The following is a 24,069-nucleotide window of genomic DNA, read 5'->3' as shown; positions in this document are numbered from 1 at the left end:
GGCTATAGCAAATAGTGCTGCTCTGAAATTTCATGTACATTTCTTTTGGGGCACATATGTATGCATTTCTATTGTATGCATTTCTGTTATATGTTTGGGGAGAATTGCTGTGTCATAGAGTATGAAATTTTACCTCTGCTAAATATTACTAAGCTGGTTTTTAAAGTGGTTGAGCCACTTTACGCTTGCATCAACACTCTATGAGAATTCCTCTTGTTCCACATTTGTATCCACACCTAGTATTTTCTACCTTTTCATTGTAGCCCTTCTGGTGGATGTTTGAAAGTTTATTCATTTATATTTACATTTTCCTGATGACTGAAAAAGCTGAGCACTTTTTCATATGTTCATTGGCCACTTAGATACCCTATTGCATGGAGTGCCTGTTTACATTTTGTCCATTTCTCAATGTCTGTCTTTTTCATACTGACTTACACAGGTATTTATATATCATGGATACCAGGTCTTTGTCAGATAATGTTGAAAATGTTCTCCTGTGGTTGCCATCCTACTATATCTTTTGATAAATAGAAGTCCTTGGTTTTAATATAATCCAATCAAACATTTTCATTCAGATTAGTGATTTTTTGGTCCAGTTTAAGAAAACTTTGGTCACCTCAAGGTCATGAATGTATTTTATATTATGTAGAAGATTCATTGTCTTTCCTTTCACATTCAGAACTGTAATCCACTTAGAGTTGATTGTTGTAGATAGTGTGAGGTAGGGAATCATGATTTTTTTTTTTCCAGATGCATATACAATTGGCCCAGCAAAAGCTTTTGAAAATCCACTACAGTGTCCCCTTTTTCATAAATCTAGTGTCTGTATATACAGGTCTGTATCTGAACTCACTGTTCTATTCCATTTTTCTGTTTTTCCATCCATAGACTAACATCAAGCTGTTTTAATTACTGTAGCTTTATAATGTCTTTGCATCTGAAAGTATAATTTCTCCAAATTGGTCATTTTAGCTACATACAATAATAATTATTTTGCTATTAAATCTGGTAACAACTGGCATTCATTAAGTGCTCATTTTATCCCAGTTAATATATGAATCATGTATCACTATACATTTAATTCTTGCAAAAATCTGATGAGATAGGAGGCATTGTCTTTCTTATAATGAGGAAATTGGGGTTCAGAGGTAGTAGAAGTTGATCAAGGTCATGTTACTATTAAGCAGTGACACCAAGTTTTGCACCGGCCAACCTCGCTCCAGAATTTTTGCTCTTTTATTACCACACACTGCGTTGCCTGGAAGGCCTTGGGTCCTTCTTGCTCAATTGGCCGCCTTTTGGTGCTAGAGTCTGATTTTCAGCCCTAACACTACAGTCAGTTATTTTTTTTTTCCCTCTCTCCATGTCCTTAAAAAAAGCCCATAGGGAAAATGAACAATGAAGCATTGGATTAGCTACTGCGTGTCTTTTCAGTGTGGATTTCATACTATTTTTAGGCATGATAGAGGAGAGAAAAGAATATCTAGAGTTCTGTTAAACCAGGCTTCAGGAGCTGGAAAGAGCTGAGCGGGTTTCAAGCCTCTGATCCCCTGTCCTGAAATAGGGGGGGTGTTAGCTTCTATATTGGTGGAACTCAGCAGCAGTTGGGGAACTTCAAATTCTTTGCCCTTACTCTCCTTTGTTCACTTCTCCCTCCTACAAAAGGTTCTGAACTTTCAACATCTTCCCACACAGTACCAAAGCCCCAAAACCAAGCCATTACAGAATACCAGGTCTAAAAATAGAAAACTCAAAGGCTACAAGGGTAAGAATTTCTACAAAGGTATAAAGGTAGAAGTATACATTTGCATCTGAGAATTCATAAATGTATTATCTAGACTGACCCTAGAGCCACAAATAGGTCTGATTTGAATTTTCATGCTGCAGATAGCTAGTAAGATTGTATAACTGCTCTGGCAGTTTTGAGGTATTAAACGCTTTTGTGTGTATATGATTTATCCCTTTCTTCCTGCAGCTCACAATTTTAAAACAAAATGCATTTTGTGTTAAGCCAGAGCTTATTTCTTTTTTGGTAAAAATAATCAGAATTTGCCTAGTGCTTCCCGAATCTGTGTCCCTCTAGTACCCGCAAATGGATTCACATAACAAGGGTCATAGACAGCATGGAACAGAGCTTTTTGGCATCTCAAAAATTATATTTATCTTACAAAACTCCTATGAAATAGCAGAAATTTTGTGCATTTGCCTGTGTTGTCTTGCCATTCTATCTTCAGTCAGGTAATTTTCTTATGTAATGGCCTGCATTAGGTGATATTAATAGGTCTGAAAGGGTATAAAAACATCTAACAATTTTCTTATGAAAAAAGAGTTAAGTACTAGCTCATCAAACATTTCCGAAGCCTAGCAAATGTCATTTTGATGCTTTAACACCCTAAATGAAATGTGTAGCCATCCTGTCATTCAAGGAAATAATAATTTGGGAAATAATTGTAAGTTCAGTGCAGGTGCAGTCTGCAAGGTGTATAATTGTTGTTGGGCATTAGGGAGTTGAAAATACATTATCTGGTGTGTGTGTGTGTGTGTGTGTGTGTGTGTGTGTGTGTGTGTGTGAGTGTACGTGTAGTTTTAGAATTTTAGACTTGGCAGGAATTTTACCAGCCCATTTCATTCACAGGTAAAAACTGTGGAACCCAGGGAGCTAACATGACCTTCTGGAGGTTACAAGTAGCACTAAAACCCATCCTCTGTACTCATCTTTCATTGTTTACTTCCTGTTCAGTGGTAGCCCTTGACCTCTGACACTCCAGTGACAATACGCACCTCATCTCACATTATCCAGCGGAAAATAGGAACAAATCTACTTTGAAAGGCAAAGTGTGACAAAAGTGTGTACAGCATTCTTATTTTTATTTTTAAAACTTACGTGCATGGATTATAGCTGCTGTCAAAGCTGGCCTATTTATAAGTGAATTAGATGTCAGCGAATTAATAAGAACCCATTTTACCCTCAGCCCTGAAAATACCTTAATATTCCAGATTTAAAAGACCATTAAGTTGATTCTTTTTTACAAAGTAGAATCTCATTGTGTTAAAAATAGTGTGCTTGAAAACAATTTGGTTTTTAAAAAGTCTTACTATTTTTGTCCCATTGAAAGTTTCTCTCTAAATTTCATTTATAAAAGCATTGCCTAGTAGCTAAATGTTTATTTCTTTAGTGTTTTTATTTAAAAAGAACAACAGAATAAGCCTCACCCTCTGTGTTTTGTTTGTTTGTTTGTTTAAATCTCTGAATGAAGAACTCTATTCTGGAGACTCAGGCCATCCCTATATGCTGATGCAAGCCCCCACTTCTCAGTGGGATGGCCTGGCCCAGGGTCCACGTGATATCCGATAAGCTTCATTGTTTTTTTGGTTCACCCCTGCACTGACCTTGCCTCTTGCAGTCACTGTTTCCACTGACTCCTCACAGCAAACTAATGGAGTTTATACCGTTGTTGCCCCGGTGAACAGATAAAAAGACTGAGGTATGGCCAGGTGAAATGACTTGCCCAGGTGACTCAGCAATAGTGAAGAAACCAGGATTGGAACCTGGCGGTCTGCTCCCAGCGTCTTCACCCCCTTTCTGCCTTGGTGAACTCTGGGCAACCCGATGTGCCTTTCTCACTGCTCTTAATGACAAGAAAGGAAAGCAGATCAGGCAACCTGGATGGGTTTTTCCTGCCTGATAATCCTCCTGATAGTCAATCCTGATAATTGAATATCTGCAATTTGAACATTTTAGAAGAAAAACATATGAATACTTAATGCTTTATCCTTACCTCTCATACTGGAATACCCTTAAACAAGGAGTCATGAATCCCAAAATACATCAGAATCTTTTCCTCGTTCCCTGTATGACATGTCAAGGAACAAATTGTTTTTGATTTATTCTTATTGAAGTGCAGTTGACACACACAATATTATATTAATTTCAGATGTACAACGTAGTGATTCAACATTTATACACATTGCAAAGTGATCACTGTGATAAATCTAGCTACCATCTGTCACCATACAAAGTTGTGACATACTATTAACTGTATGCCCTATGATGGACGTTGCATCCCCTAGCCTTATTTATTTTATAGTTGAGAGCTGTTTGCCCATTCCTCACTGCAAGGGATGAGTCTTTTCAAGGGGTGTAGGATGGGGGCGCCTGGGTGGCTCTGTTGGTTGAGCATCCGACTTTGGCTGAGGTCATGGTCTCAAAGTTTGTGAGTTCAAACTCCACATCAGGCTTGTTGCTGTTAGCGCAGAGCCCACTTCGGGTCCTCTGTCCCCCTCTCTATGCCGCTCCCCTGCTTGCACTGTCTCTCTTTCAAAAATAAATACACATTAAAAATTAAAAAAAAAAAAAGTATTAGATGATGACAAGCCCGTGTCTTCTTGTGGAGGATGCAAACACTGTCTCTGGTGAGAGAATGCTGGGTTTGATTCTAAGCCCTGTCACTGCAAGTTACTTAATTTCACTGCTCTCACTTTTCTCCTCTGTGAAATATGGGTGATAACAGTGACGTTGTTGTTATTGAGGAGTCAGAGTTAGGACAAGTAAAACTCTTACAACAATAGCCAGCACATAACTTTAAAAAAAAATTTTAATGTTTTTATTTATTTTTGAGAGACAGAGCATGAGTGGGGGAGGGGAAGAGAGAGAGAGAAACAGAATCAGAAGCAGGTTTCAGGCTCTGAGCTGTCAGCACAGAGCCTGACACGGGGCTTGAATTCATGGACCACGAGATCATGACCTGAGCCAAAGTCGGACACTTAACCAACTGAGCCACCCAGGCACCCCTGGCCAGCACATAACTTTAGGTAATTGCTGGCAAGTGCCCTTCTTCTATTTCTGCTCTTTGAATCCCCTTTATCCCCCCATGATATATCCATTTAAGTTGTGTTTTCCAGTGCTGCCATTCCTAACTAGGAGCACAGACATGACTGCTAGTCAGTCTGGAGAATCACTCCTGCAGGGAATGTGTTCTGATGCTAACTTGATCCTGCTGTTAGCAATGGCTGTCTTGTCTCAGTGTTCTTTAGTCACTTAGGCCTGTGGTTTCAAAACACAAAAGAATAAAATAGAGTACTTTCCCCAGGATCCTTACTGTGTGGCTTCCATTCGCCCAGCCTCCACCACTTGCCCTCTTCCTTCCTCCCTCACTGGAGTGGAGAGGGAATTGTGCCCTAATGCATTCATTGACTTCAGGGGTGTGGCCCTCTGCCTGGGGACAATCTCACTGTTTCCTGTACTTGTTTTTTTTTCTTTTTAATGTTTATTTATTTATTTTTGAGGTGGGGGGAGGAGGGTCAGAGAGAGGGAGAGAGAGACAATCCCAAGCAGGCTCAACGCTGTCAGTGCCGAGCCTCATATTGGGCTTGAACCCATGAATCACAAGATCATGACCTGAGCCTAAATCAAGAGCAGGACTTTTAACCTCTGAGCCACCCAGGCGCCCCTCCTGTACTATTTAATGAGCATTAGCAGCATTTCTTATATTACCAGCTTAAAAGAACCTATGAGACTTGCATATTATTTGGAGGTTTGAAGGAGAGGATGGAAACTTAGACTTACTGTGTGTCAAGGCCCAGCCTCTGCCAGACACTTCACCCTCTATAGCCCTAGGAGGTAACTAGTAGCATGTTTATCTTACTGATGAGGAAGCCAAGGAGAGAGATGCTTGTATCACCAACCCTAATGAGAATTCAAATCAGTGCTTACCTGATTCTGAAATTTATATTCTTTTCATAATACAACCCAGTGGGAAAGAGTCAGGTGCTATTTTTCTCTGGAGACAGTGTTGATTGGCCAGTGTTGATGGGTGCATGTACACTCAGCATGTGACATTTCAGCTTTAGGATCTGAACTTCTCACTGGATTTTGACCTAATCAACAAGAATGATTGGTTGGCCCCAACCCCTCCCTATCAATAGGATCCCAAAGACCATTCACCAGATTTTTCTTCCTCCCTTCCTTATCTCCAGAAATGTTAAAGTCTTTAAGAAGCCATATAGTGCAATGATAACGATGACAAAAATAATACTTAATAGCCATTGTTTACTGAACCTATCTATGTGCTAGGTATCTTATCACATATTTTATAAACATAATCTAATTTGATGGTTATAAATCTTATAAGGTCATATATTTTACAGATTCAGGGAGTTTCGTTGTCTGAGGCTACATAGTATGCCAGGGAGCATCAAATCTGGTCTTTGAATGTAGTTCTGTTTGACTGTAACCATTATACCATCCTGCCTCCTCATTCTTACTTTCTCCTTTCTCCCCAGCCTCTGGTAATCTTGAGCACGTGTTCTCTTATGCTAATATCCGTGTGCTTGCATGAGTTTAGGTTTCCATATCAGTAATTTCATGTGTCTAAGAGTAATAGAAAGCCTGGAAACAGTGACTTTAACAAATCATATACAAGGAATTCCTTAGGAGTTCAATTCAGGATTGATATGGTGATTCCACAGTGCCATCAGGAGCTCCTTCTACTTGTCTACTCTAAGGCATACATAGCCTTCATTTTTGTGCTGGACATGAAGTTGTGTTCTGAACCTGAAGAAGTTGAGGTGTGAAGGCAGAGGAAAAATGAACAAGCCAGTCAAGTGTCCTTCCTCTTGTAAAGGTCTTTCCTGGAAAATCTACCCAGCACTTTCCCTGTATCTATCATTGGTTGTGATTGGGACATAATGGTCACTCTTAAGAGAGACTGGAAATTGTACTTTTTTTTAGGTGGGTGCATTGTTGCAATGAACAAATTTGGGGTTTGTTAACATGGAACCCAACCTGTTAATTTCTTGAAGTAGATCTAATAAATTCATCCACTGTGACTCTTCCCCAGGGACTGACTATCTAGGGGAAACTTGGTGTGTTCCAGAGGCTGAGAATATCTTGAGAAGATGAAAGAGTTGGTTGACCAAAAGCTAGAACCAGGTAGACTATGTCGTGTATTCAAGAGAGTTGTCAGGGGGCACCTGAGTGGCTCAGTCAATTGAGCGTCTGACTTCGACTCAGGTCATGATCTCACCGTTCATGGGTTTGAGCCCCATGTCGGGCTCTGTGCTGACAGCTCAGAGCCTGGAGCCTGCTTCAGATTCTATTTCTCCCTCTCTGCCCCTCCCTGCTCATACTCTGTCTCAAAAATAAACATTAAAAAAAAAATTAAAAAAAAAAAAAGAGTTGTCAGGAGTGCAGCTTGACCTGACCCAGGGAAAAGAAAGGTAAGATCTAGAAGAGGAGTGTGACCCAGTGATTTGAATCCAACTCTACTTGGATCAGGACTAGTAGGAAAAAAGCAGAGGAATCCTAGACTCTAAATATACTCTAAGCATTAATAGTTAAGGTGATGCTACTTGTAAGATTTTACTTCATAAATATCTTCTCTGGATATAAAAGCAGTACTTTAATATTTGTATTGCTGGGGGAGGCACAATAGAGGAAGAGTTAATTGGGAAACAGAATGAGAAAATGAGAACAACAGACAATGATGGGCTTTGGAATCCCAGCTCCACCACTTGCGAGCCTTGTGACCTGTGACCTTGGACAAGTCACCTAACCTTTCTAACTCTTTATTTCTTTTTTCTCTTCCCCATCCATCTAACTCTATTTCTAATTTAAAGAAAAAAGAAATTGATAATATCTTCCTCATGTGCTTGTTGTAGCAACTAACAACAATGTAGACCTAGTGCCTGACATATGGCTGTGGCAGTGGTATGGCTGTTGTCTGGCAGTGGCTGTTGTTGGTACTGTCACATTGCTAGATGTTGTCCATCAGCAGGTGCTGGCTGTACACTTGCTGTGAGTCCCACTGGACTGGGGGGAGTCAGGATCCCGGTTTCTGTTGAAGGAGTGCAAGAAGATCTGGGAGAGTGGGTGGAGAAGTTAATTTTCAAAGCAGCAGTCATAAGGAAGTGTCCTGAGCTCTTGTCAACTAATGCAGGAAGCCTGCTGGGTCAACTAAACTGCAGGTTTCAAATGCTCATTTAGGGCCACCTAAAGAAAGCTCATGATGGAAGGTGTAATTTCTCCAAGATTTACCTTCCTTATATATAAAATGAGGATAACCATCATGCCTACCTACCAGGTTGTTGGGAGGAGAATACCAGTAGAGCTCCCGGTGCATTATATGCACCCAATAAATATTCTTTATTATTAATGACGTTCCTTCCCTCCCTCTTCACCTAAGCAAGTGCAGGGTTTGTTGGTCTCAGTTTTGTTTGGTTATCTCAGCTTCAGTAATCCCATAAAAACTTTAACTAGGGCATAAAGTACACACATAATCGCACTGGGTCCAAAAGATACTGTGATAATGTGATTAATAATGAGTACTTGGATGGCAGTAGTATTTTAGAGTGCTTCTGTGGACTTGTAAATTCCATTGGCTTCAGTGCTTGGGAAAGTGAGACTGACAGCTCATTGCCCAGGGCAACAAACACACAATCCACCTGTGTTTACATTCCAAGTTCTTTAAATAGCTTTGTGTCCCAGGTCGGAACTTCACTTTTGCCATTTTTCTGCCAGTAACATAGGCTGGGGGTTGGGGTGACATATGTTCTTGCTGCTGATTTCTCAGATGTGAACAGGCTTGACTAGGAGCTGGGGGGAAATCAAAGAACAACCCATGTTCCTGGAAATGATACGCTGGCACAACATTCTTTATCATCACCACCACCTTGCTCCATGTTGGTGACAACTTTTATCCTTTCAAAGCACTTGCCCATGAGTCATGTCATTTGATCTCTCTGAAACCGGTGGAGAAGGACAAGGAGATTTCATTTCCATTTTTTTAGTTAAGAAAATCAAGGCTCATGGGGTGCCTGGGTAGCTCAGTTGGGTAAGCCTCCGGCTCTTGATCTCAGCTCAGGTCATGACCTCACTCATGGTTGGTGAGATGGAGCCCTGAATTGGGCTCCACGCTGACGGCTCAGAAGCCTGCTTAGAATTCTCTCTTTCTCCCTCTCTCTCTGCCCCTCCCCTGCTTGCCGAGAGTTCTCTCTCTTTCTCTCTCAAAATAAATAAATAAACATTAAAAAGAAAAGAAAAGAAAAGAAAATTGAGGCTCAGGAAGTGGCTTGCTCCTGATTGGCATGGGCTGGACTTAAACCCACATCTTCTTCTGCCCTCAGACCCAAACCTTTTCTACATGACTGCAAGTTGCTGCTAGCCTGTGCCCTTACCTTGTCTGGAATAAAATAGCCTCTGTGTAGCTTTATATCTACCCTTATAGAGGTCTGGAATCCACTAAGATAGAGGAGCTTGGGACATAAGAGCTTGTGGCCTTGCCAGGGCGGAGTGTGTTTGCTTAGGTTTGATTAGGGTTCAATTGCTGGGCCTGCACCGGAGGATTCTCTCCAAGCAGAATCAACCACATGGCAGGCACAGGGCTTTCCGCAAGTACAGAAGGTCTTTGCTGTAAGCCCTGTTCATGCCCTGCAGCCACTCCTCTCCCGGGCTTCTAGGGCTTGAAATTCTACCATTTGGAACCCTGAAGACTAATTGGCATTTAAAGAGATTCTGATTAAAATAGGAACTATTTCGCTATACATAACAGCTTATATTTAAAAAAAAACTTATGGTGCTGTTTTTGGGGGGAATCACAAAATCTGGCTGTTTCTAGTGTCCTCATCCATTAGGCATGAACCATAAGAGGCATTGTAAAGATCAAATGAGATGTATGTAAAAGGACTACAAAAATGTAAGCTTGACAGTTAGCAGGGAAGAAGGGAGTGGCTGCGGTACTGTTCTGGGAAGAAGGAGAGAAATAGGCACAGCTCGAGCTCAGAGCACTGGGTCTGATGTGCAGAAACCCTGCAACGGGGAGGCAGGAAGGCAGTCTGGCTGATTTCACGGTTTGGTCCAGGACTGGACCATTCACGGCCTTCAGAGCCATTTGGGTTGCTTTGACCTCCAGCCATCTGTGTCTGGAAATGTAAAACAAATGGTTAATGGCATCAGATGGTATATGATCTCAAATGTCCCCCTGCTTACTGCCATAAGAGGGAAAAGAGCCCCCTGGAGAAATAATTGAGGATGCTCTTTTCAAAATTGCAATTAATTGTGTGCTTGGGAAAGCTCATCCTCTGCCAGTTATTCTGGTGAGAAAGGAGAAATTAAGAGTGATGGAGCTATGACTGAAGGCAGTTTGAATCATCTTTATAACGTCAAAAAGGCAGATACAGAGCCCATATTCAACACCAGGGATCCTGGAACAAAAGCTGTAAGTTCATGTCTTAGGGTGGGTTAGGAGCTGACTTCCTTCAGTCAAAATATGTCCCTTGGGATAGGTCTGACCGTCTGACCTTCAACTTCACAATTGCCCATGGACACTATCATTAGGTTTCTTTTTCAAAGTGCCTTACTTCCACCGTGGCTTGAGCCAAACGTGCCTCCCATCTTCTCTCTTTGGGAAACCCACGTGTGGCTGTGTTCTCTCATTTCACTCTGCAAACTTTCTCTTATTTCCCTTCTCTTTCTTCCAGCTAGTGAGACCTGCAACGACTTCCACCCAATGTTCTTCACCCATGACAGATCCTTTGAGGAGTTTTTCTGCATCTGTATCCAGCTCCTGAACAAGACATGGAAGGAAATGAGGGCAACTTCTGAAGACTTCAACAAGGTAAGGTGAATCTGAGGCAGAGGCAGCTTCCTTTGTCTCCCAAGGAGCCTCACCTTTGTATGGTTCCTTAACTGTGTGTGGAAGGCAGATCAGGAGAATGGGGACAACTGTGATTTTTAGGTTGCCTTGCAAATGAAAAAAGGAAGACATACCTGTATAGATGGGAAGCTTGTGTTGGTGATGTTCTCATCTCTCTAGGGATAAGCCTGGAGCAGTTTTGTTCCTTTTGACTAACTAAACTGGAGCCACCAGCAGAGACCCTTTCTTGAAAAATATTATCTAGAGTAACTTATTCTGGCATGAGTCCAGATGCCTTGTTATTGCAACACCCATTGGATGCCTCTCTCTCCCCTTGTGCGGTGGCTGTTGGAGAAAGAATGAGATCAGAAAGGCGGCTCTTTCTAGGTAACTTGGTTTCTTTGTGGATTATGGATGTGTTGAGATAATCTGCCCTTTGCTGTGTCAAAAAGAGTTTTTATTAAAATGCAAAATCTCTTTCAGGGAGTTTAGTAAATTTATATGGAACATTTTTTTAGTTTGCAGAAAGCATTTGATTCTTTGAACGGACGTCTTCTTTGGTTTTCTATAAGAGTGTAAATTTCCCATTTCTGTTTGTGAGTGAATGTTGGGTACCAAGAAGAGTGTTGACCAACTTAGAGAAGGCAGAAGTATCATGTAAACTTTTCACGATAAACAAAATCTATCCTTAGATAAAGGCCTTGTTAACAGTAATCACATCGCTAATGATAACTGATGGTTGAGACAGGTGTATTCAGGACAGGTATATTGGGAGAGGTCTTCAGTACTTTTAATTTGCTACTGTTTATGGATCTGGGTTTGCTTGGCTCCATCACCCATACCTGCTGACCTGGTACTGGGCATGTAAGTGTTGTCGCTAAGAGTCGAAGGGTCTGACCTCACCGTCATCCTATGGGGACTTCATAGCTTGTGCTTGGGGCATAATATAATGTCAGAATTCCAACTGTGCTTCATGTTCTTATTGGTCTTTACCTCCCTGTCACCTTTCCTCTGAACTTACAGCCCATCCTTCTTTACCACCATGTTTCTGGTTTGTGGCACCTGGAACTGATAGCAGTTGAAAACAAAGGAAACCATGAAGAGGAAATGATACTCTTTGCTGAGCCTCAGTTAGGTTCTAACCTGACTGTCCCCATCAGCATAATGATCTCACTTGCAGTTGTAGCAGACAAATGCCATTCTATCTTGGTCACCTTGGGCCATCTATTTAATCCATTGAAATAGGCCCCAGTGACATGGAGAGCCCTGATGCGTAAGCTACAACTGGAGCTGCCAAGGGTCTCAGCAGCGATGCACAGGCACAGGTATGATTGAAGAAGGGAGGTGAAGGAGAGAAACCCAGTAATTCTGTAGCCTCTTGAGTGTACTTCACTTGATTAGGAGGGACGTGGCAATTTAGGTACAAATCATCCTCTGGAAAGAGGAATGAAGGAGCAGGGAGACGTTCGTACAAATCAAGCCAAAAAAAAAAAAAAAAAAAGAGAGAGAGAGTTAAAAAGTCTCTGAAATGGCCAAGGCTACTCTGCCCCTGGATCAGAGCAACTCTTCATGTACTACAGTGTTTCTGAAAGCCATCTGGTCTTCAGCTTCTATGTTCATGGGCCACCTGTCCCTTCAGGAGAAGGGAATCCACTGGCTGGCCTGTGTTCTGGCATCAGGTGTCTGCTTGCTTGCTTTTTCTTTTTTTTTTAAGTTTATTTTTGAGAGAGAGACAGAGCAGGAGCAGAAGAGGAGCAAAGAGAGAGGGAGAAAGCGAATCCCAAACAGGCTCCATGCTGTCGGTGCAGAGCCCAACACAGGGCTCCATCTCAGGAACCATTAGATAATGACCTAAGCCAAAATCAAGAGTTGGACCCCGGCATCCTGTCTGTCTGCTTTCTGAGAGGATTTCATTCACTCTGCTTCTTCTGAATTACAGAAATTGGCATTTTTATCAATGATAATGATGTATGTATTATTGTTGTTGATATATGCACAGATGAGATATTTGGAAAATATTACCAAATTTCTGCAGAGGAATCACTCAAGACGGTTAGCACTTAGATGCTTAAATCCTACAGAACATGTAGTTTACAAAATGGAGCCCCAAGAATATATTGTTGGCAAAGGTGACCAGAAGCCTCTGTCTTTAGGAAGTGAGCATGGCTCTCAGGTCCCTGTGGTTCATCGTGGCCATGTGCTTGGGTCAGTGGTACTGATATCCTGCCTGTGCAGGGTGAGGTCCCTGACGTGTCAACTCTGCAACTTTTTATAGTTAACTTATATGGCTGTAAAAACTGTCTTCAGCAAGATGTCTTCAGCAGGTTTGGGGGATAGTGTTTCATCGTGGCCCTAGTGCCGTCTTTTTGCATCATCTGCCGATCGTAGATGTTCAGTGTCACATATGTGCTGCCAAGTAGTGATGGCGGTTTATGGCTGCGAGTAGGCAGCTGGAAGCCTGAGAGCCAGAGGGTCTCATCCTATGCACACATATCCATTGGTCAAGAGTGAATACCAGTGATGGAAATGACCAGGGATCTAAATTTTCCATATTAAATGTTTTTGCTATGGTTGCTTTTTTCTTTTTAGTGTTACACATGCCTTAGTTTTGTAAACAGAAGAGTGTATCAGTTAATGTACTCTTTTGTTATGTGTGTACTAGTTTTCTATGGTTGCTGCAACAAATTGCTATGGACCTCATAGTTTAAACAATACAAATGTACTATCTTATGTATAGTTCCATAGGACAGAAGCCAGAAGTGGGATTCATGGGTTAAAATTAAGGAGTCAGCAGAGCTGTGTTCCTTTTTGGCTGCTCTGGGGGTGGGGGGGAGGGGGGGATCCATCTAGTGTTTTCCATGTTCTAGAAGCCAACCTGCATTCCTTGGCTGGTTGCCCTTTTTATCTTCAAAGCCAGCCAACCACAGGTCCTGTCCTTCCCACATCACACCTCATCACTCTGATCCCTCTTTGGCTTGGATCTTTCACTCTTATGGACCCCTGTGATTACATTGTACCACCTGGGTAATCCAGGATAATCTTCCCTATTTTAAGGTCAGCTGATTAGGAACTTCAGTTCCATCTGCAACCTGAATTCCCCTTTGCCATGTAAAGTAACATGTTCACAGATTCTAGGGATTGGAACATGGACATCAGTGTGGGGCAGGGGGATATTTTTCTGCCTACCATAATATATGTTTAATTTGTAGGTATATTAAATTTGTATCCGTATTTATGCATATCAATTTAAAATATTGAAACATGGACGGACGAGCTTTTTGTTGTTGTTGTTCTATTTGCTGGTAGACCAGCATAATATCAGTCAGAGTTCTGCTAGTGGTTGCTCAAGTACAGATTTAACTATGTCCCTTTTCTTTTATGTCTCTGTTCTGCTTCTACCAGCCTTGTGAAAAAAGATGGGCTCTGTATGAGGGCCTCTAGGTCAGTGTCTTCCTGATTTTTTTCCTGCTGCTTGTCTATCAACCACTGCTCTACTTTGCCAAATAATAAGTTGGAAAAGAGAGAAGGGCTGAAATTTTAGTCAATTCACTTTTCTTCTTGCTATTAACTTTGTAGCAGAAGCTATTGAATTTAGGAACACACATGGATTTGGGGTTATTGGTAGGTTTAATGCTTTCCTTGTTTCCAAAGATTCCCCAAATGCGAATTCCGAATATCTTAAAAGAGCCCTTCATGAGACACACTTTCTTTTGAACTTTCTTGGCCACCATCTCAGACTGTTGCCACTTTGAACAGAGGCATGGACGGCGGATTTGCTTGTCGACCTGTGACCCCCAGTTCTGTAAGAAGGACTTAGCTATCTGCCTTCTTTAGCTCATTACTGGAGAAGCAGTATTCCTCAATCCAAAATTCTGATTTTACAAACAATACTGGATTCCAGCAGATGCAGGAATTTCTCCTACAACCCACCTTGCTTGGGACACTAGTTTATAGATATCTCGTGCTTAGTGGTTACTGCTTCTGCTGGAAGCAAATGTTTGGAAAAGCATCACTCTTCTTGCTGCTCCAGACTTGGGAAGCAGAAGATGGGATGTTTTTTATTTATATGAAAGAAGTAGAATTAGAGAGTGATTTAAATATTTATGGTTTGAAAAGTACTTTCTTTCAGTTTCCTAATATAGCAGTCCCCGCAGAATAATCCATTGATTCAGGCCATTGAGTTTGTATTCTGTTTTTGCCTTTTGTTACCAATATTTTAGAGCATGCATTGTTCATTTTTATGGGCATTAGAGAAGAGCTCAAAATGCAGCTGAATACCTCGGCACACAAGTGCCCCATAATCATTTCATTGAAGCCCTCATTTTTTAAGCAGAGTAGGAAAGAAGACATAAGTGATTTGGGTAGTTCAGGTCTGGGAATCTTATTTAAAGCATTTGTTGCCGACCATGCCACGTTAAAAATTCTAACAAGAGTATAATACACTTCAAAATTGATATTTATGTGTAGCAGTGTTTTTCAGCCTTGCCTGAACATTAGAATCACCTGCAGGGCTTTTGAAACTTCTGTTATCCCAGTGCCCAATTGCACAACATAACAATTAACATCTTTGGGGTGGGGCCAAAGCTCTCATGAAGATTTTTCATTAAGGTGGATTTGATCGCTAAAGGTGAATCACATCTGTGGAATGACCATTAGTGGATACATGTAACACAAATCACCAACTAGTACATATTGTATACATCGATGAAGTAGTATGCCCATTGGTTTGTAAGACCTGGTTGTGCTTCTCAGGAGCTCTATGCCTGAAAATAAAAGGGCCAGGGGGTGGGAGGAGGCAGGAATACCAGTATCCCATTGCCCTCTCTTGTGGTGCTATGATACTAAATTGAAGTATTAAATGTAAAAATGCTTCCAGGAAGTAAAATGTCATATGCAGTTGTATTCTTTTGATATGTAATAAGATAAATCCTGTCTATGAGAAATGAACAAATTGTCCTTTTCAAAAGAAAATGGTTTTTTTTGGCCATTATGTTAAACAAACAAAGAAGGAAACAATGTGAAAAGTGAAGCTGCGTATGTGCCACAGATTGAGTTCTGAACGGAATGAATGGCATGAAGTTCATTTAACTTTGGCAGAAATAGGGTTTAAACTGAAAATCTCATGGATTTGGGCAGAAACAATTTCGGGCCCTTAGTTTTCCATGTGACAGGCCGTGAGCAGCAGGCTAAAACTCAGGTTTCACAAAGATCAGGTGTTTAATAGCTGGAGAGAGTTAAGGCCTCTCTAGCCATTACCTAGCAGCCCAGACCTCTCTGGGGATGTCTGCACCTTCTAGATACCATCCAAATATTTGTTCATGGCATTGGGGTTACTTTAGATGTTATCCAAATCAGCACTAAAAATGAGATCAAATGACTTTGCCATGCTTTCAAATTGCCAAAATGGAAGAAATTAATGATTTGAAAAATGCAGTCACTCTAGAGCAAAAGCACTATTTTAAAACTTTACCCAGCAGCGTAATATGCAAAGCACATGCGATAGAGGTTAGGATCTCAGGCTTGCAGATGAGAAATCACCCCTTAAAATAGGAGAGGCTGTGCACAGAGAGAACCCAGGGCCTTCAGACAAAGCCGCAGCTGCCCCTGGCTAGGCTACGAGCTCCATCTGAGTCAGTGGGAGAAAATCTCAATTAGGAAGGATTGGAGAGCACAACAGAGGAAACATCCTGGGAAGTCCTCTGGAAGATTATCCATGGAAAATAGCCACTAACTAGTCACATCTAATGGATTACGGTGTGGTGTAGAAAAGGGATTGTTTGAAAGCTTAAAGGCAGTGATGGCATGAATAAGAAAGGGAAGTATGTTCACTCCCCGAACTGTTTCCAGTTTACTGACTTTCTGTGCATGCTTTTCAGGGGGCAATTATATATTCAGGAGTCCCCTTCCTAGGCCAGCTCAACTTCATAGTGGTGCAGACAGTGCTCTTGTTGGTTAGCTAAGCTGGCCTAGGGAATGAAAGGTGGTCTGTAACTCTCGCCATGAATAAACATGAATCTCCTCATTTGCATGAGGCAGGTGACTGTAAAATATCTTGGAGCAAGTTGTGAAAGGAGGCTTTGTGCATCCGTGCCCAGGGGAAGCTGGGGAGGACTCAGAGTTGTTTATCTTCATTAGAATTCTATCTAGGGCTGCTGTTATTGATCTGAACCAGGCCTGGGTTAGCTAATAAAGTAGGTGTATGTTTTAATTGAAACATGAATATTTAAGTAGAGGAGAATTCTTTTAAAGGGCCCTGATGTACAAGGAGGCTATCCATTTTTCAGCTGTCTAGGCCATTTACAAGTATTTATTCAAAAAGCTTCTCGTGTTTCACAAAGGTCTTTAAGGTTTGACACAAAGGAAATTGTACTTCCTGTAGAAGCAAATGCATTATATGAATAGATTTATTTTTTCCTTTGAGGCTTCCTGGTGGGTAGGTAGCAAAAGGTTTTGAGTGTGTGTGTGTGTGTGTGTGTGTGTGTGTGTGCGCTTAAATGAACGCTTTTAAGTTATTCACTTAAGGTAGTGTTACTCTTTTTTATGGAATTTGCCACTTCCCATTTGGACAGGAATCAAGATATGTCTTCTACTGTCCTCATCAATATGAACTGTGCTGTCTAGAGGCAGCAGGAAGACTGAGAAAGAGACTAAGTAAGATTTTTTTGCTCCTCCAAGAACCAAATTTCTCCCTCTGGGGGCACAATTCCCTGACCCATTGAGAATGCAAGGTTGGAGAGGAGAGAACCAAGGCTGAATGCAGCTGGAGTATCTGGTGGCAATCCTGGCCAAGTGGCTCCCCACTGGCAGTGTGTTCTTGAGAATGTCCTTTAGGCCTAGATTCCTTCTCATCTTTAAACTGGCAGTAGCAAAAATAACAATAATGACAATAGTAATAATAACAATGATATTTCCCCAAATCACAGTGAAGATGAGGCCCTTAAAGCTTGGCTTTGTAAATTGGCCCATACAAATGGGACCATGTGCTGGTCTCAACAGTCGTAACCTAAATTGACAGTCATTTGCACTTGGTTGTGTAGTATAGTTGGCCTGCTTTGATTTTCCAAGGTAGTTTGTTCAAATACCTATAAATACAGATTTTTCCATACCTCTGTGTGAAAATCCATTGAACTTTGGTTTGGCTGCAAAAGGAGATGTTGACTGCAATGAGGACAGATTCCTAAGCAAGGAGGAAGTCCTCTCTGTGTGTTTCTGGTCACAAGGGATGCCCCTCCCCAGCCTGCCCACAGATACCCTGCAAGTGACTGAGGAGCTTAGCCAAATCTCAGAGGCACAGCACACTTGTCATTCTCTCCCCAGCCAGCTGCATAGCCTTGTGCAAGGGATTCAGCCCTGTGAGCTCCAGATTGCTCATCTGTGAGATGAGAATGGGAAATCACTGCCCCTAGGCGGGCTCTGAGCTCTCTGGACCACATCGGGCAGATAAACTACTTGGCTCAGTCTTGCCTGAAGCAACCACTAGGTGACACATGTTTCTAGATGCCTCTGAGAAGGAAAAGGATAGTTATGGCAACACTAATAGCAGACATTTCCAGAAAAAAAAAAAACAAGCTTTTCCTGTGGATTTAGTGATTAAGGTAATAGAATACCCATCCCACCATATTGTCCTCGTGGTCCCAGCTGCACAGGGTCTGTATGACTTTTATGAGAAATGTGAGAGTGTTCATAAAGTGGTCTATTTCTAGGGATTGTCCCAGGTCGTGCCATTAATAGCCCAGGGTATCTCCTTCTGAAGGGGTTATATCCTGAGTCATCCAGAAAGAGTTAGATTTTGTTGACTTTGTTTATGTAATTTCCCTAAGAAATGGTTAAACTGTTTAAAATTTGTTCAAGAATCAACTGTTAGGTTTAGTTGGCTGAAACATTGCTAATGTGTTTTTCTTTCTTGATGTTCTCTTTCTTACCGTTAACTGGAGCATTTATAAAAATGATAATTACCATGATTGAGTCTGATGAGTAATTTTGGATAAGCCTGACAATAGTAAATCTACATCTTAGAGGTTCCTTTAGGTGCAAGGTCTAGCTTTGAGTTCTCCTAGTTTCCAGTCTTCCTGGAGTCAGTGTCTCTTTATAGGTATAACATGTGCTAAACTGACACTTGCTAATTAGGAGACAAAAAAATTTATAGGTTCTTCCACTGGACAGCAGTAAGATACATCAGTCCCTTGGTTCATCTGCAGATCATCTCTGAACATGAAAATAATAGTGACTCTAAGTTAACTGCTCTACGTAACTCTGCTCAACGACTTCTGAAACTTCTCTCCCTTTTGTTAACTACACTTTGGGGTGCTGAATGAATTGTTAACTGGTTCCTATGACCTGGATTCCATATTCCATTGTGGATTGTGTTAGGGATTTGATAATGGCACAGAAATCATTTTATTAGTATATGTCCAATTAAAAAGAAGTTACCTACATTTTAAGTAAGGCATAATGAGATTTAGGCATTTTAAATTAAAGGGCAGGTAGGAATCAGAGTTGGACAGCTAAGAAGAGTACCATTAGATGCAAATCTCTCATGAAATATGAGTCCTCCTTGATTTAAAAGAAAATATTTATCTTGTAATTGCAAAGAAGGTGAGTGTTTATGTGTAATATGGGAGTTGAGAACACAGTTCTACAAAGGGATGTGTTTCCTAAGGTAGAACAGAAGATCGTAAAGGTACTGTCATTTACATGCTCTTTTTGCCAACTCACGGTGCCAAAGGTTAGGAAGAGGCAAGGGATGGAAGGCAAAGAGGTGCCCTAGATAAGATGAGACAGGGAGTCAGAACAAGAGAGTGGTGTCCGAAGCCGTTTGTTAAGACTCCAGTATAAGAGCTGGGAGAAGTTGAAGATCCCAAGTGAAATTTCTAAGTATCTCCTGCAGACATACCAGATCTAAGGGGTCAGAAGTTTTAAAATAGAGTTAATTATTTAAATGTGTACAATTCGCCTGCTGATTTAAATCGCTTATATGTCTATGCAGGGTTTTCAAAACCATGCTTTTATATCTGAGCAGCAGTGAATGATGGGTCAAGCAGTCCACTTTTATTTTACCAAATAGAAACTAAAACGCTCACCTGCTGGTTCAACGCCAGATGCTAGCTGCTCTCTCCATGTCCAGCATAGAGCTAAGCCACCAGGTCAAACAGGTCAAAAGCAGGAACAAAGGGGGAGAGGAACAAACAGGTCAAAAGCAGGAACAAAGGAAGAGGGTACCAAAGCAAGACTAAATTTGTTATAGGAAGAAAAGTAAACATGAATACTTGAATCAGAGAGATGAGAACTCTAAACTGCTGGTTTCTTCTTCTCCTCTCCTTCCCTTTCCCCTTCCTTTTACTATTTCTGTGTTTTCCACACAGTTCTGTTGAAATTAAAAATAATAGTAGGTGCTCAGTGAAACTATGTGGGAAGAAGTCATTTAGATAGGTAGTTAAGTCAGATATTGTTCCCGCACTAGGTGTACATCTTCCTTGGGGAAGTTCTCAAGCCAGCCGCTGTCACTTGTGCCAACGACATACTCAGATGACCCTCAAGTGATCCCCTTGCTTTTGCCCTAATAATACCATTACCTTAGAACTTAACCACCGTGAACTGCCGTTGTCTATTTAATAGTCTTCTTGAGAGCAGTTCCTTGCTTTTTCTGTATTCTCAGGATCTACTCAGTGCCTCGGATGTAGACAGTATTCAGTGTTACTATCCCACAACCATCATACACACAGCATGGCCACATTAGTGTTCCATATCTTGGTAAATAGTGTCACTATTTCACCTACACTTCAAATGCTGTGTATTCTTTCAACAAATACTACTTTGTGTCCACAACACAGAAGGCATGGTGCTAGGCACTGGGAATACAGAGGTGAACTAGATAGGTGGTTTCTGACTTCCTGGAGCTGGCAATCTAATGAGTTTCTATTTGGAAGTTTATGGACAAGTTCCTCTTTGTGAAGCCAATTGGTGGCCAAAGCCACTACAATAACTAAGGTCCTCTGCCTTCTCATCATTGCCTTAGCTCAGATCTTCCTCTTTTCTCCAAATCTGATAGATGGGATGTCTGGTTGCAGTCCTTTACTGATCCATAGGGGTGATATATATCTATACATCCTTGCCACAGTCTGATGGGGAGTGAATCGCATTTCCCCTACCCTTTAACTTTTCACATTGGCCAGTGAAATGATCACAAATATGAAGCAAGCAGAGGCCTGAATATTGCATGTGTGGTTGGCGTGGACTCTTGCACTTCTGCCTTCATCATGATATGAAGTATACTCCCTGGGCAGCCACTCCTCCTTCAGTGTAGGTCTCAGAATGAGGCATATGAGTACAGTTTCCCCTATCATCCCATAGAATTACAGCTTAAAACTATAACCTTGGCTGATCTATAGACCTGTGAGTATGAGAAGAAATTCTTAGCTATTGGTATTATTTGTTACACAGACTGTGGCAGTAGCTGACTGAGACACCAGCTATTGCAGTAACTTATCTTCCAGCTTTGAAACCTTCCTACTTTCCAAATGTCCTCCAACATGGATCTGACTATATCATTCTTGCTTTTAATCCATCATGGCTGTCCATTACCTGCCTCATAAATTTTCATGGCCTTAGCAAGATGTTTAGATATCTCTTTAATTAACCTAATGTACTTTTCTTGCTTCGTCCTCATATCTTCACGTTGTACCTGCTCTAATCTCTGTAATATTCTGAACTGCCCACAGTTCCTTGTGTATGCCATGGTACTTTCATGTTGCAGATATGTACTCACCCTCATTCCTTCTGCCACCCTTCCCTCATCTGCTTATTGAAATTCTGTTTTAGGAATTTACACATTGCCACCTCAGGGATACCACCTTGGATGATTACCATCTCCTTTTCATTCAGAATGAAATTCTGTCACTCTGCCCCCATGACATGGAAGCGTGAACTTCTTTTGGAAAATATCTTCTAGCTATATAGTAGTAGTTATTTAGTTACAAACTTACCTTTCTAAATTAAGTCAATATAGCATTGAGAGCAAGGACTATAACTTTAAATCCTAATATTCTCCAGGTATTTTTGAAATAGTATCTGCCCAATTACTTTGGGTTGAATGTTGAATGAATAAGTGGCCAGAAATGTTTAATTCACACATTATTTAAATGAGTCCACCTAGCCAATAAGATGAATTAATTTACACTGTTTTAATATGGAATGGTCACTCTTGTTCAATTCCTGGAGATCATAGGTACTAAGTATTCTGCAGTTCTACCAAGTAAAGAATTTTCTTACCCCAAATGCCAGTAGACCTTACTGAGAAACATTTCTAGATCCTTCAGTCAGACCCTCTTCTTCAGATGCCAATACTTGGAGGGAATTATAAAATTATTTTGCCATTTCATTATTTTTTTAAATGTTTTATTTATTTATTTTTGAGCAAACAGGGGAGGGGCAGAAAGAGAGGGAGACAGGAGATAAAGAATCCCAAGCAGGCTCCGCACTGTCAGTGCAGAATCTGACACAGAGCTCGAACCCACGAACCAGGGGATCATGACCTGAGCCAAAATCAAGAGTCAGATGCTTAAGCAACTGAGCCACCCAAGCAACCTGCCATTCCTTTCTTAACAAAAGTGGTAGTAATTATTTTTCCACCTATGTAGCTTTATATAAGGTGAATGAGAGCCTCAAAGACATTGAACAGTCACAAAATAAACTGAATTTCTTTTTTCCAAGGAGAGTGGTTAGAGCCCCTAGTTAAAAAAAGAAATCCCTCTGTTTAATTTTTTTCCTTGATCTTAAACCACATACGGTGGCCATTTGGGGAGTACTCTGTTTCCCACTAGTCTTATTTCCAGGCCAGTAGGGAAAATAACGTCAATAATGGTGCTCATCCTTTCACAGGATGGCTGCTGAGAGACCTTCAGTGCAGAAGACAAACGTGCCTGCTGGCAGGTCCACCCATTTAGGTGACTGCATACCCGGCAGACATGTACCTGTGTAGCAGTCATGTTAAATAGTAAATGTGAGCTCCTCGTGTCATTCACAAAAAATTGTCTTTTGTATTTTACCTTTATCTCCCAAAGTTCTCTTAAATTAGTAAAAAAAAAAATTACATTTCCCAAGAGTGTCGTAAGAGTAGGAAGATTTGGTTCTTGCCACAGTGATTATGTGTTTTAGGTGCTGGAGGCAGTCAGCTCCCGAGAGCGTTTCTGGTCCCAATTTCCTTATTTCTCTTTCACATTTCCGTTTGCGTGGCTTGGCTGGATCTGAGGTGTGTGGCATATGGCTTTTTGCTGCTTGAGCTGCCACAGAAGTGAATGTCACTGGCATATAATGCCAGATTTCCATTTTGTGAATCACAGAGCCATGAGATTCTGTCCGAAAGCTCCCAGGCCACTAGGAGTCCTTCAAGCAGAAGCAGAAAAGGGTAAGACCCATGCCTCAGAGATACTGTTCCTATTACAATGTGTCGATCATGATAAAAAGTGCATATAAAATGGAGATGCTCTTGCTCTCAAGTGTGTTGGAAAAAGCTGCTTGGCTTGTTGACTTCTTTTATTGTGGTCAGGGGAATGGGCGATCCTGGCTTTTTGCTTCCAAGCCTTAACTAAGCACACACTGGTCAGTCAGGGATGTAGAGTTGGTTTTGAATTTTTTCAGATAGATAAGAATTCACTTGTGCACATACCAGAAAAATAAGACTGTGAGTAGAAGATATCAGTGGTTTTTGGATGCAGTTTACCAGCATTTTGTATTCATTGAATTTTCAAGTTACAAAACGCTTTAGGACAGAGTTGGATGATAATGGGGAACCGAAGCTGCCACAGACACAGACTGAGCCTCGGATCCCCACCTTCACCCCTCACTCCACATCCCTCCCTACCCCCTCCCTCCCCAACTGCCTCCTGTGCCTGAGGAATCAAGAGAAGGACTTGGAAATTCACAAAGAAGAATAAGTTCAATCAATAAGTTCAGTACATTCAGTCAATAGATTCAGTAAGTCAGGAGCATTGACCCTGGACTCAAGGACTGGGCTTCAGACCCGAGCTCCATTATTTCCTTGCTGGGTGACCTTGGGCACATTAATATCCTTACCCCCTTTTTTCAGCCTTTTCATCTGTGAAATATGGAATTTAATATATGCTGTTGTGAGGGTTAAATGAGCCAGTATTAGGATGATAATATGAAATGGACAATACTTGATCCATTTCTGAATTGGAAAATTAAATATTCTTTATGGCTCATCTTAGTATATATAAAGCACTTGGGCCATTTCCACGAAGAAAAGTACAAGAAGGATGGCATAATGCTCCAGACGAGCTGTGGGGAGGCGTGGATTCTGTTCCAGCTCTGCCTCGAGCTGACCACACAGCCCTGGGCTCTTGTCCCTCATCTGCCCTCACCACACCCCCCTTTTTTTTTTCCTGGACAAAGATGTTCCTGGAAGCCACTGAGGTGGAGG

General features: G+C 41.3%; 1 protein-coding gene across 18 annotated transcripts in view; it reads left to right on the top strand.

Moving 5' to 3' along the window:
- The window catches only part of ELMO1 (engulfment and cell motility 1), a 732,114-nt gene that overhangs the window by 557,448 nt on the left and 150,597 nt on the right, over positions 1–24,069 (top strand). For 17 of the 18 annotated variants that reach the window (XM_045053264.1, XM_045053261.1, XM_045053265.1 and 14 more), the window contains one exon: positions 10,477–10,613. In XM_045053264.1, the coding sequence (XP_044909199.1) occupies positions 10,477–10,613 (137 nt within the window). The remainder of the gene's footprint in view (positions 1–10,476; positions 10,614–24,069) is intronic. The other variant, XM_045053268.1, reaches the window with a different exon arrangement.

This window comes from Felis catus, chromosome A2 (genome assembly GCF_018350175.1).
Source record: "Felis catus isolate Fca126 chromosome A2, F.catus_Fca126_mat1.0, whole genome shotgun sequence".
In the NCBI taxonomy this organism is placed as follows: Eukaryota; Metazoa; Chordata; class Mammalia; order Carnivora; family Felidae; genus Felis; species Felis catus.
This window is presented reverse-complemented; position numbering and strand designations above follow the sequence as displayed.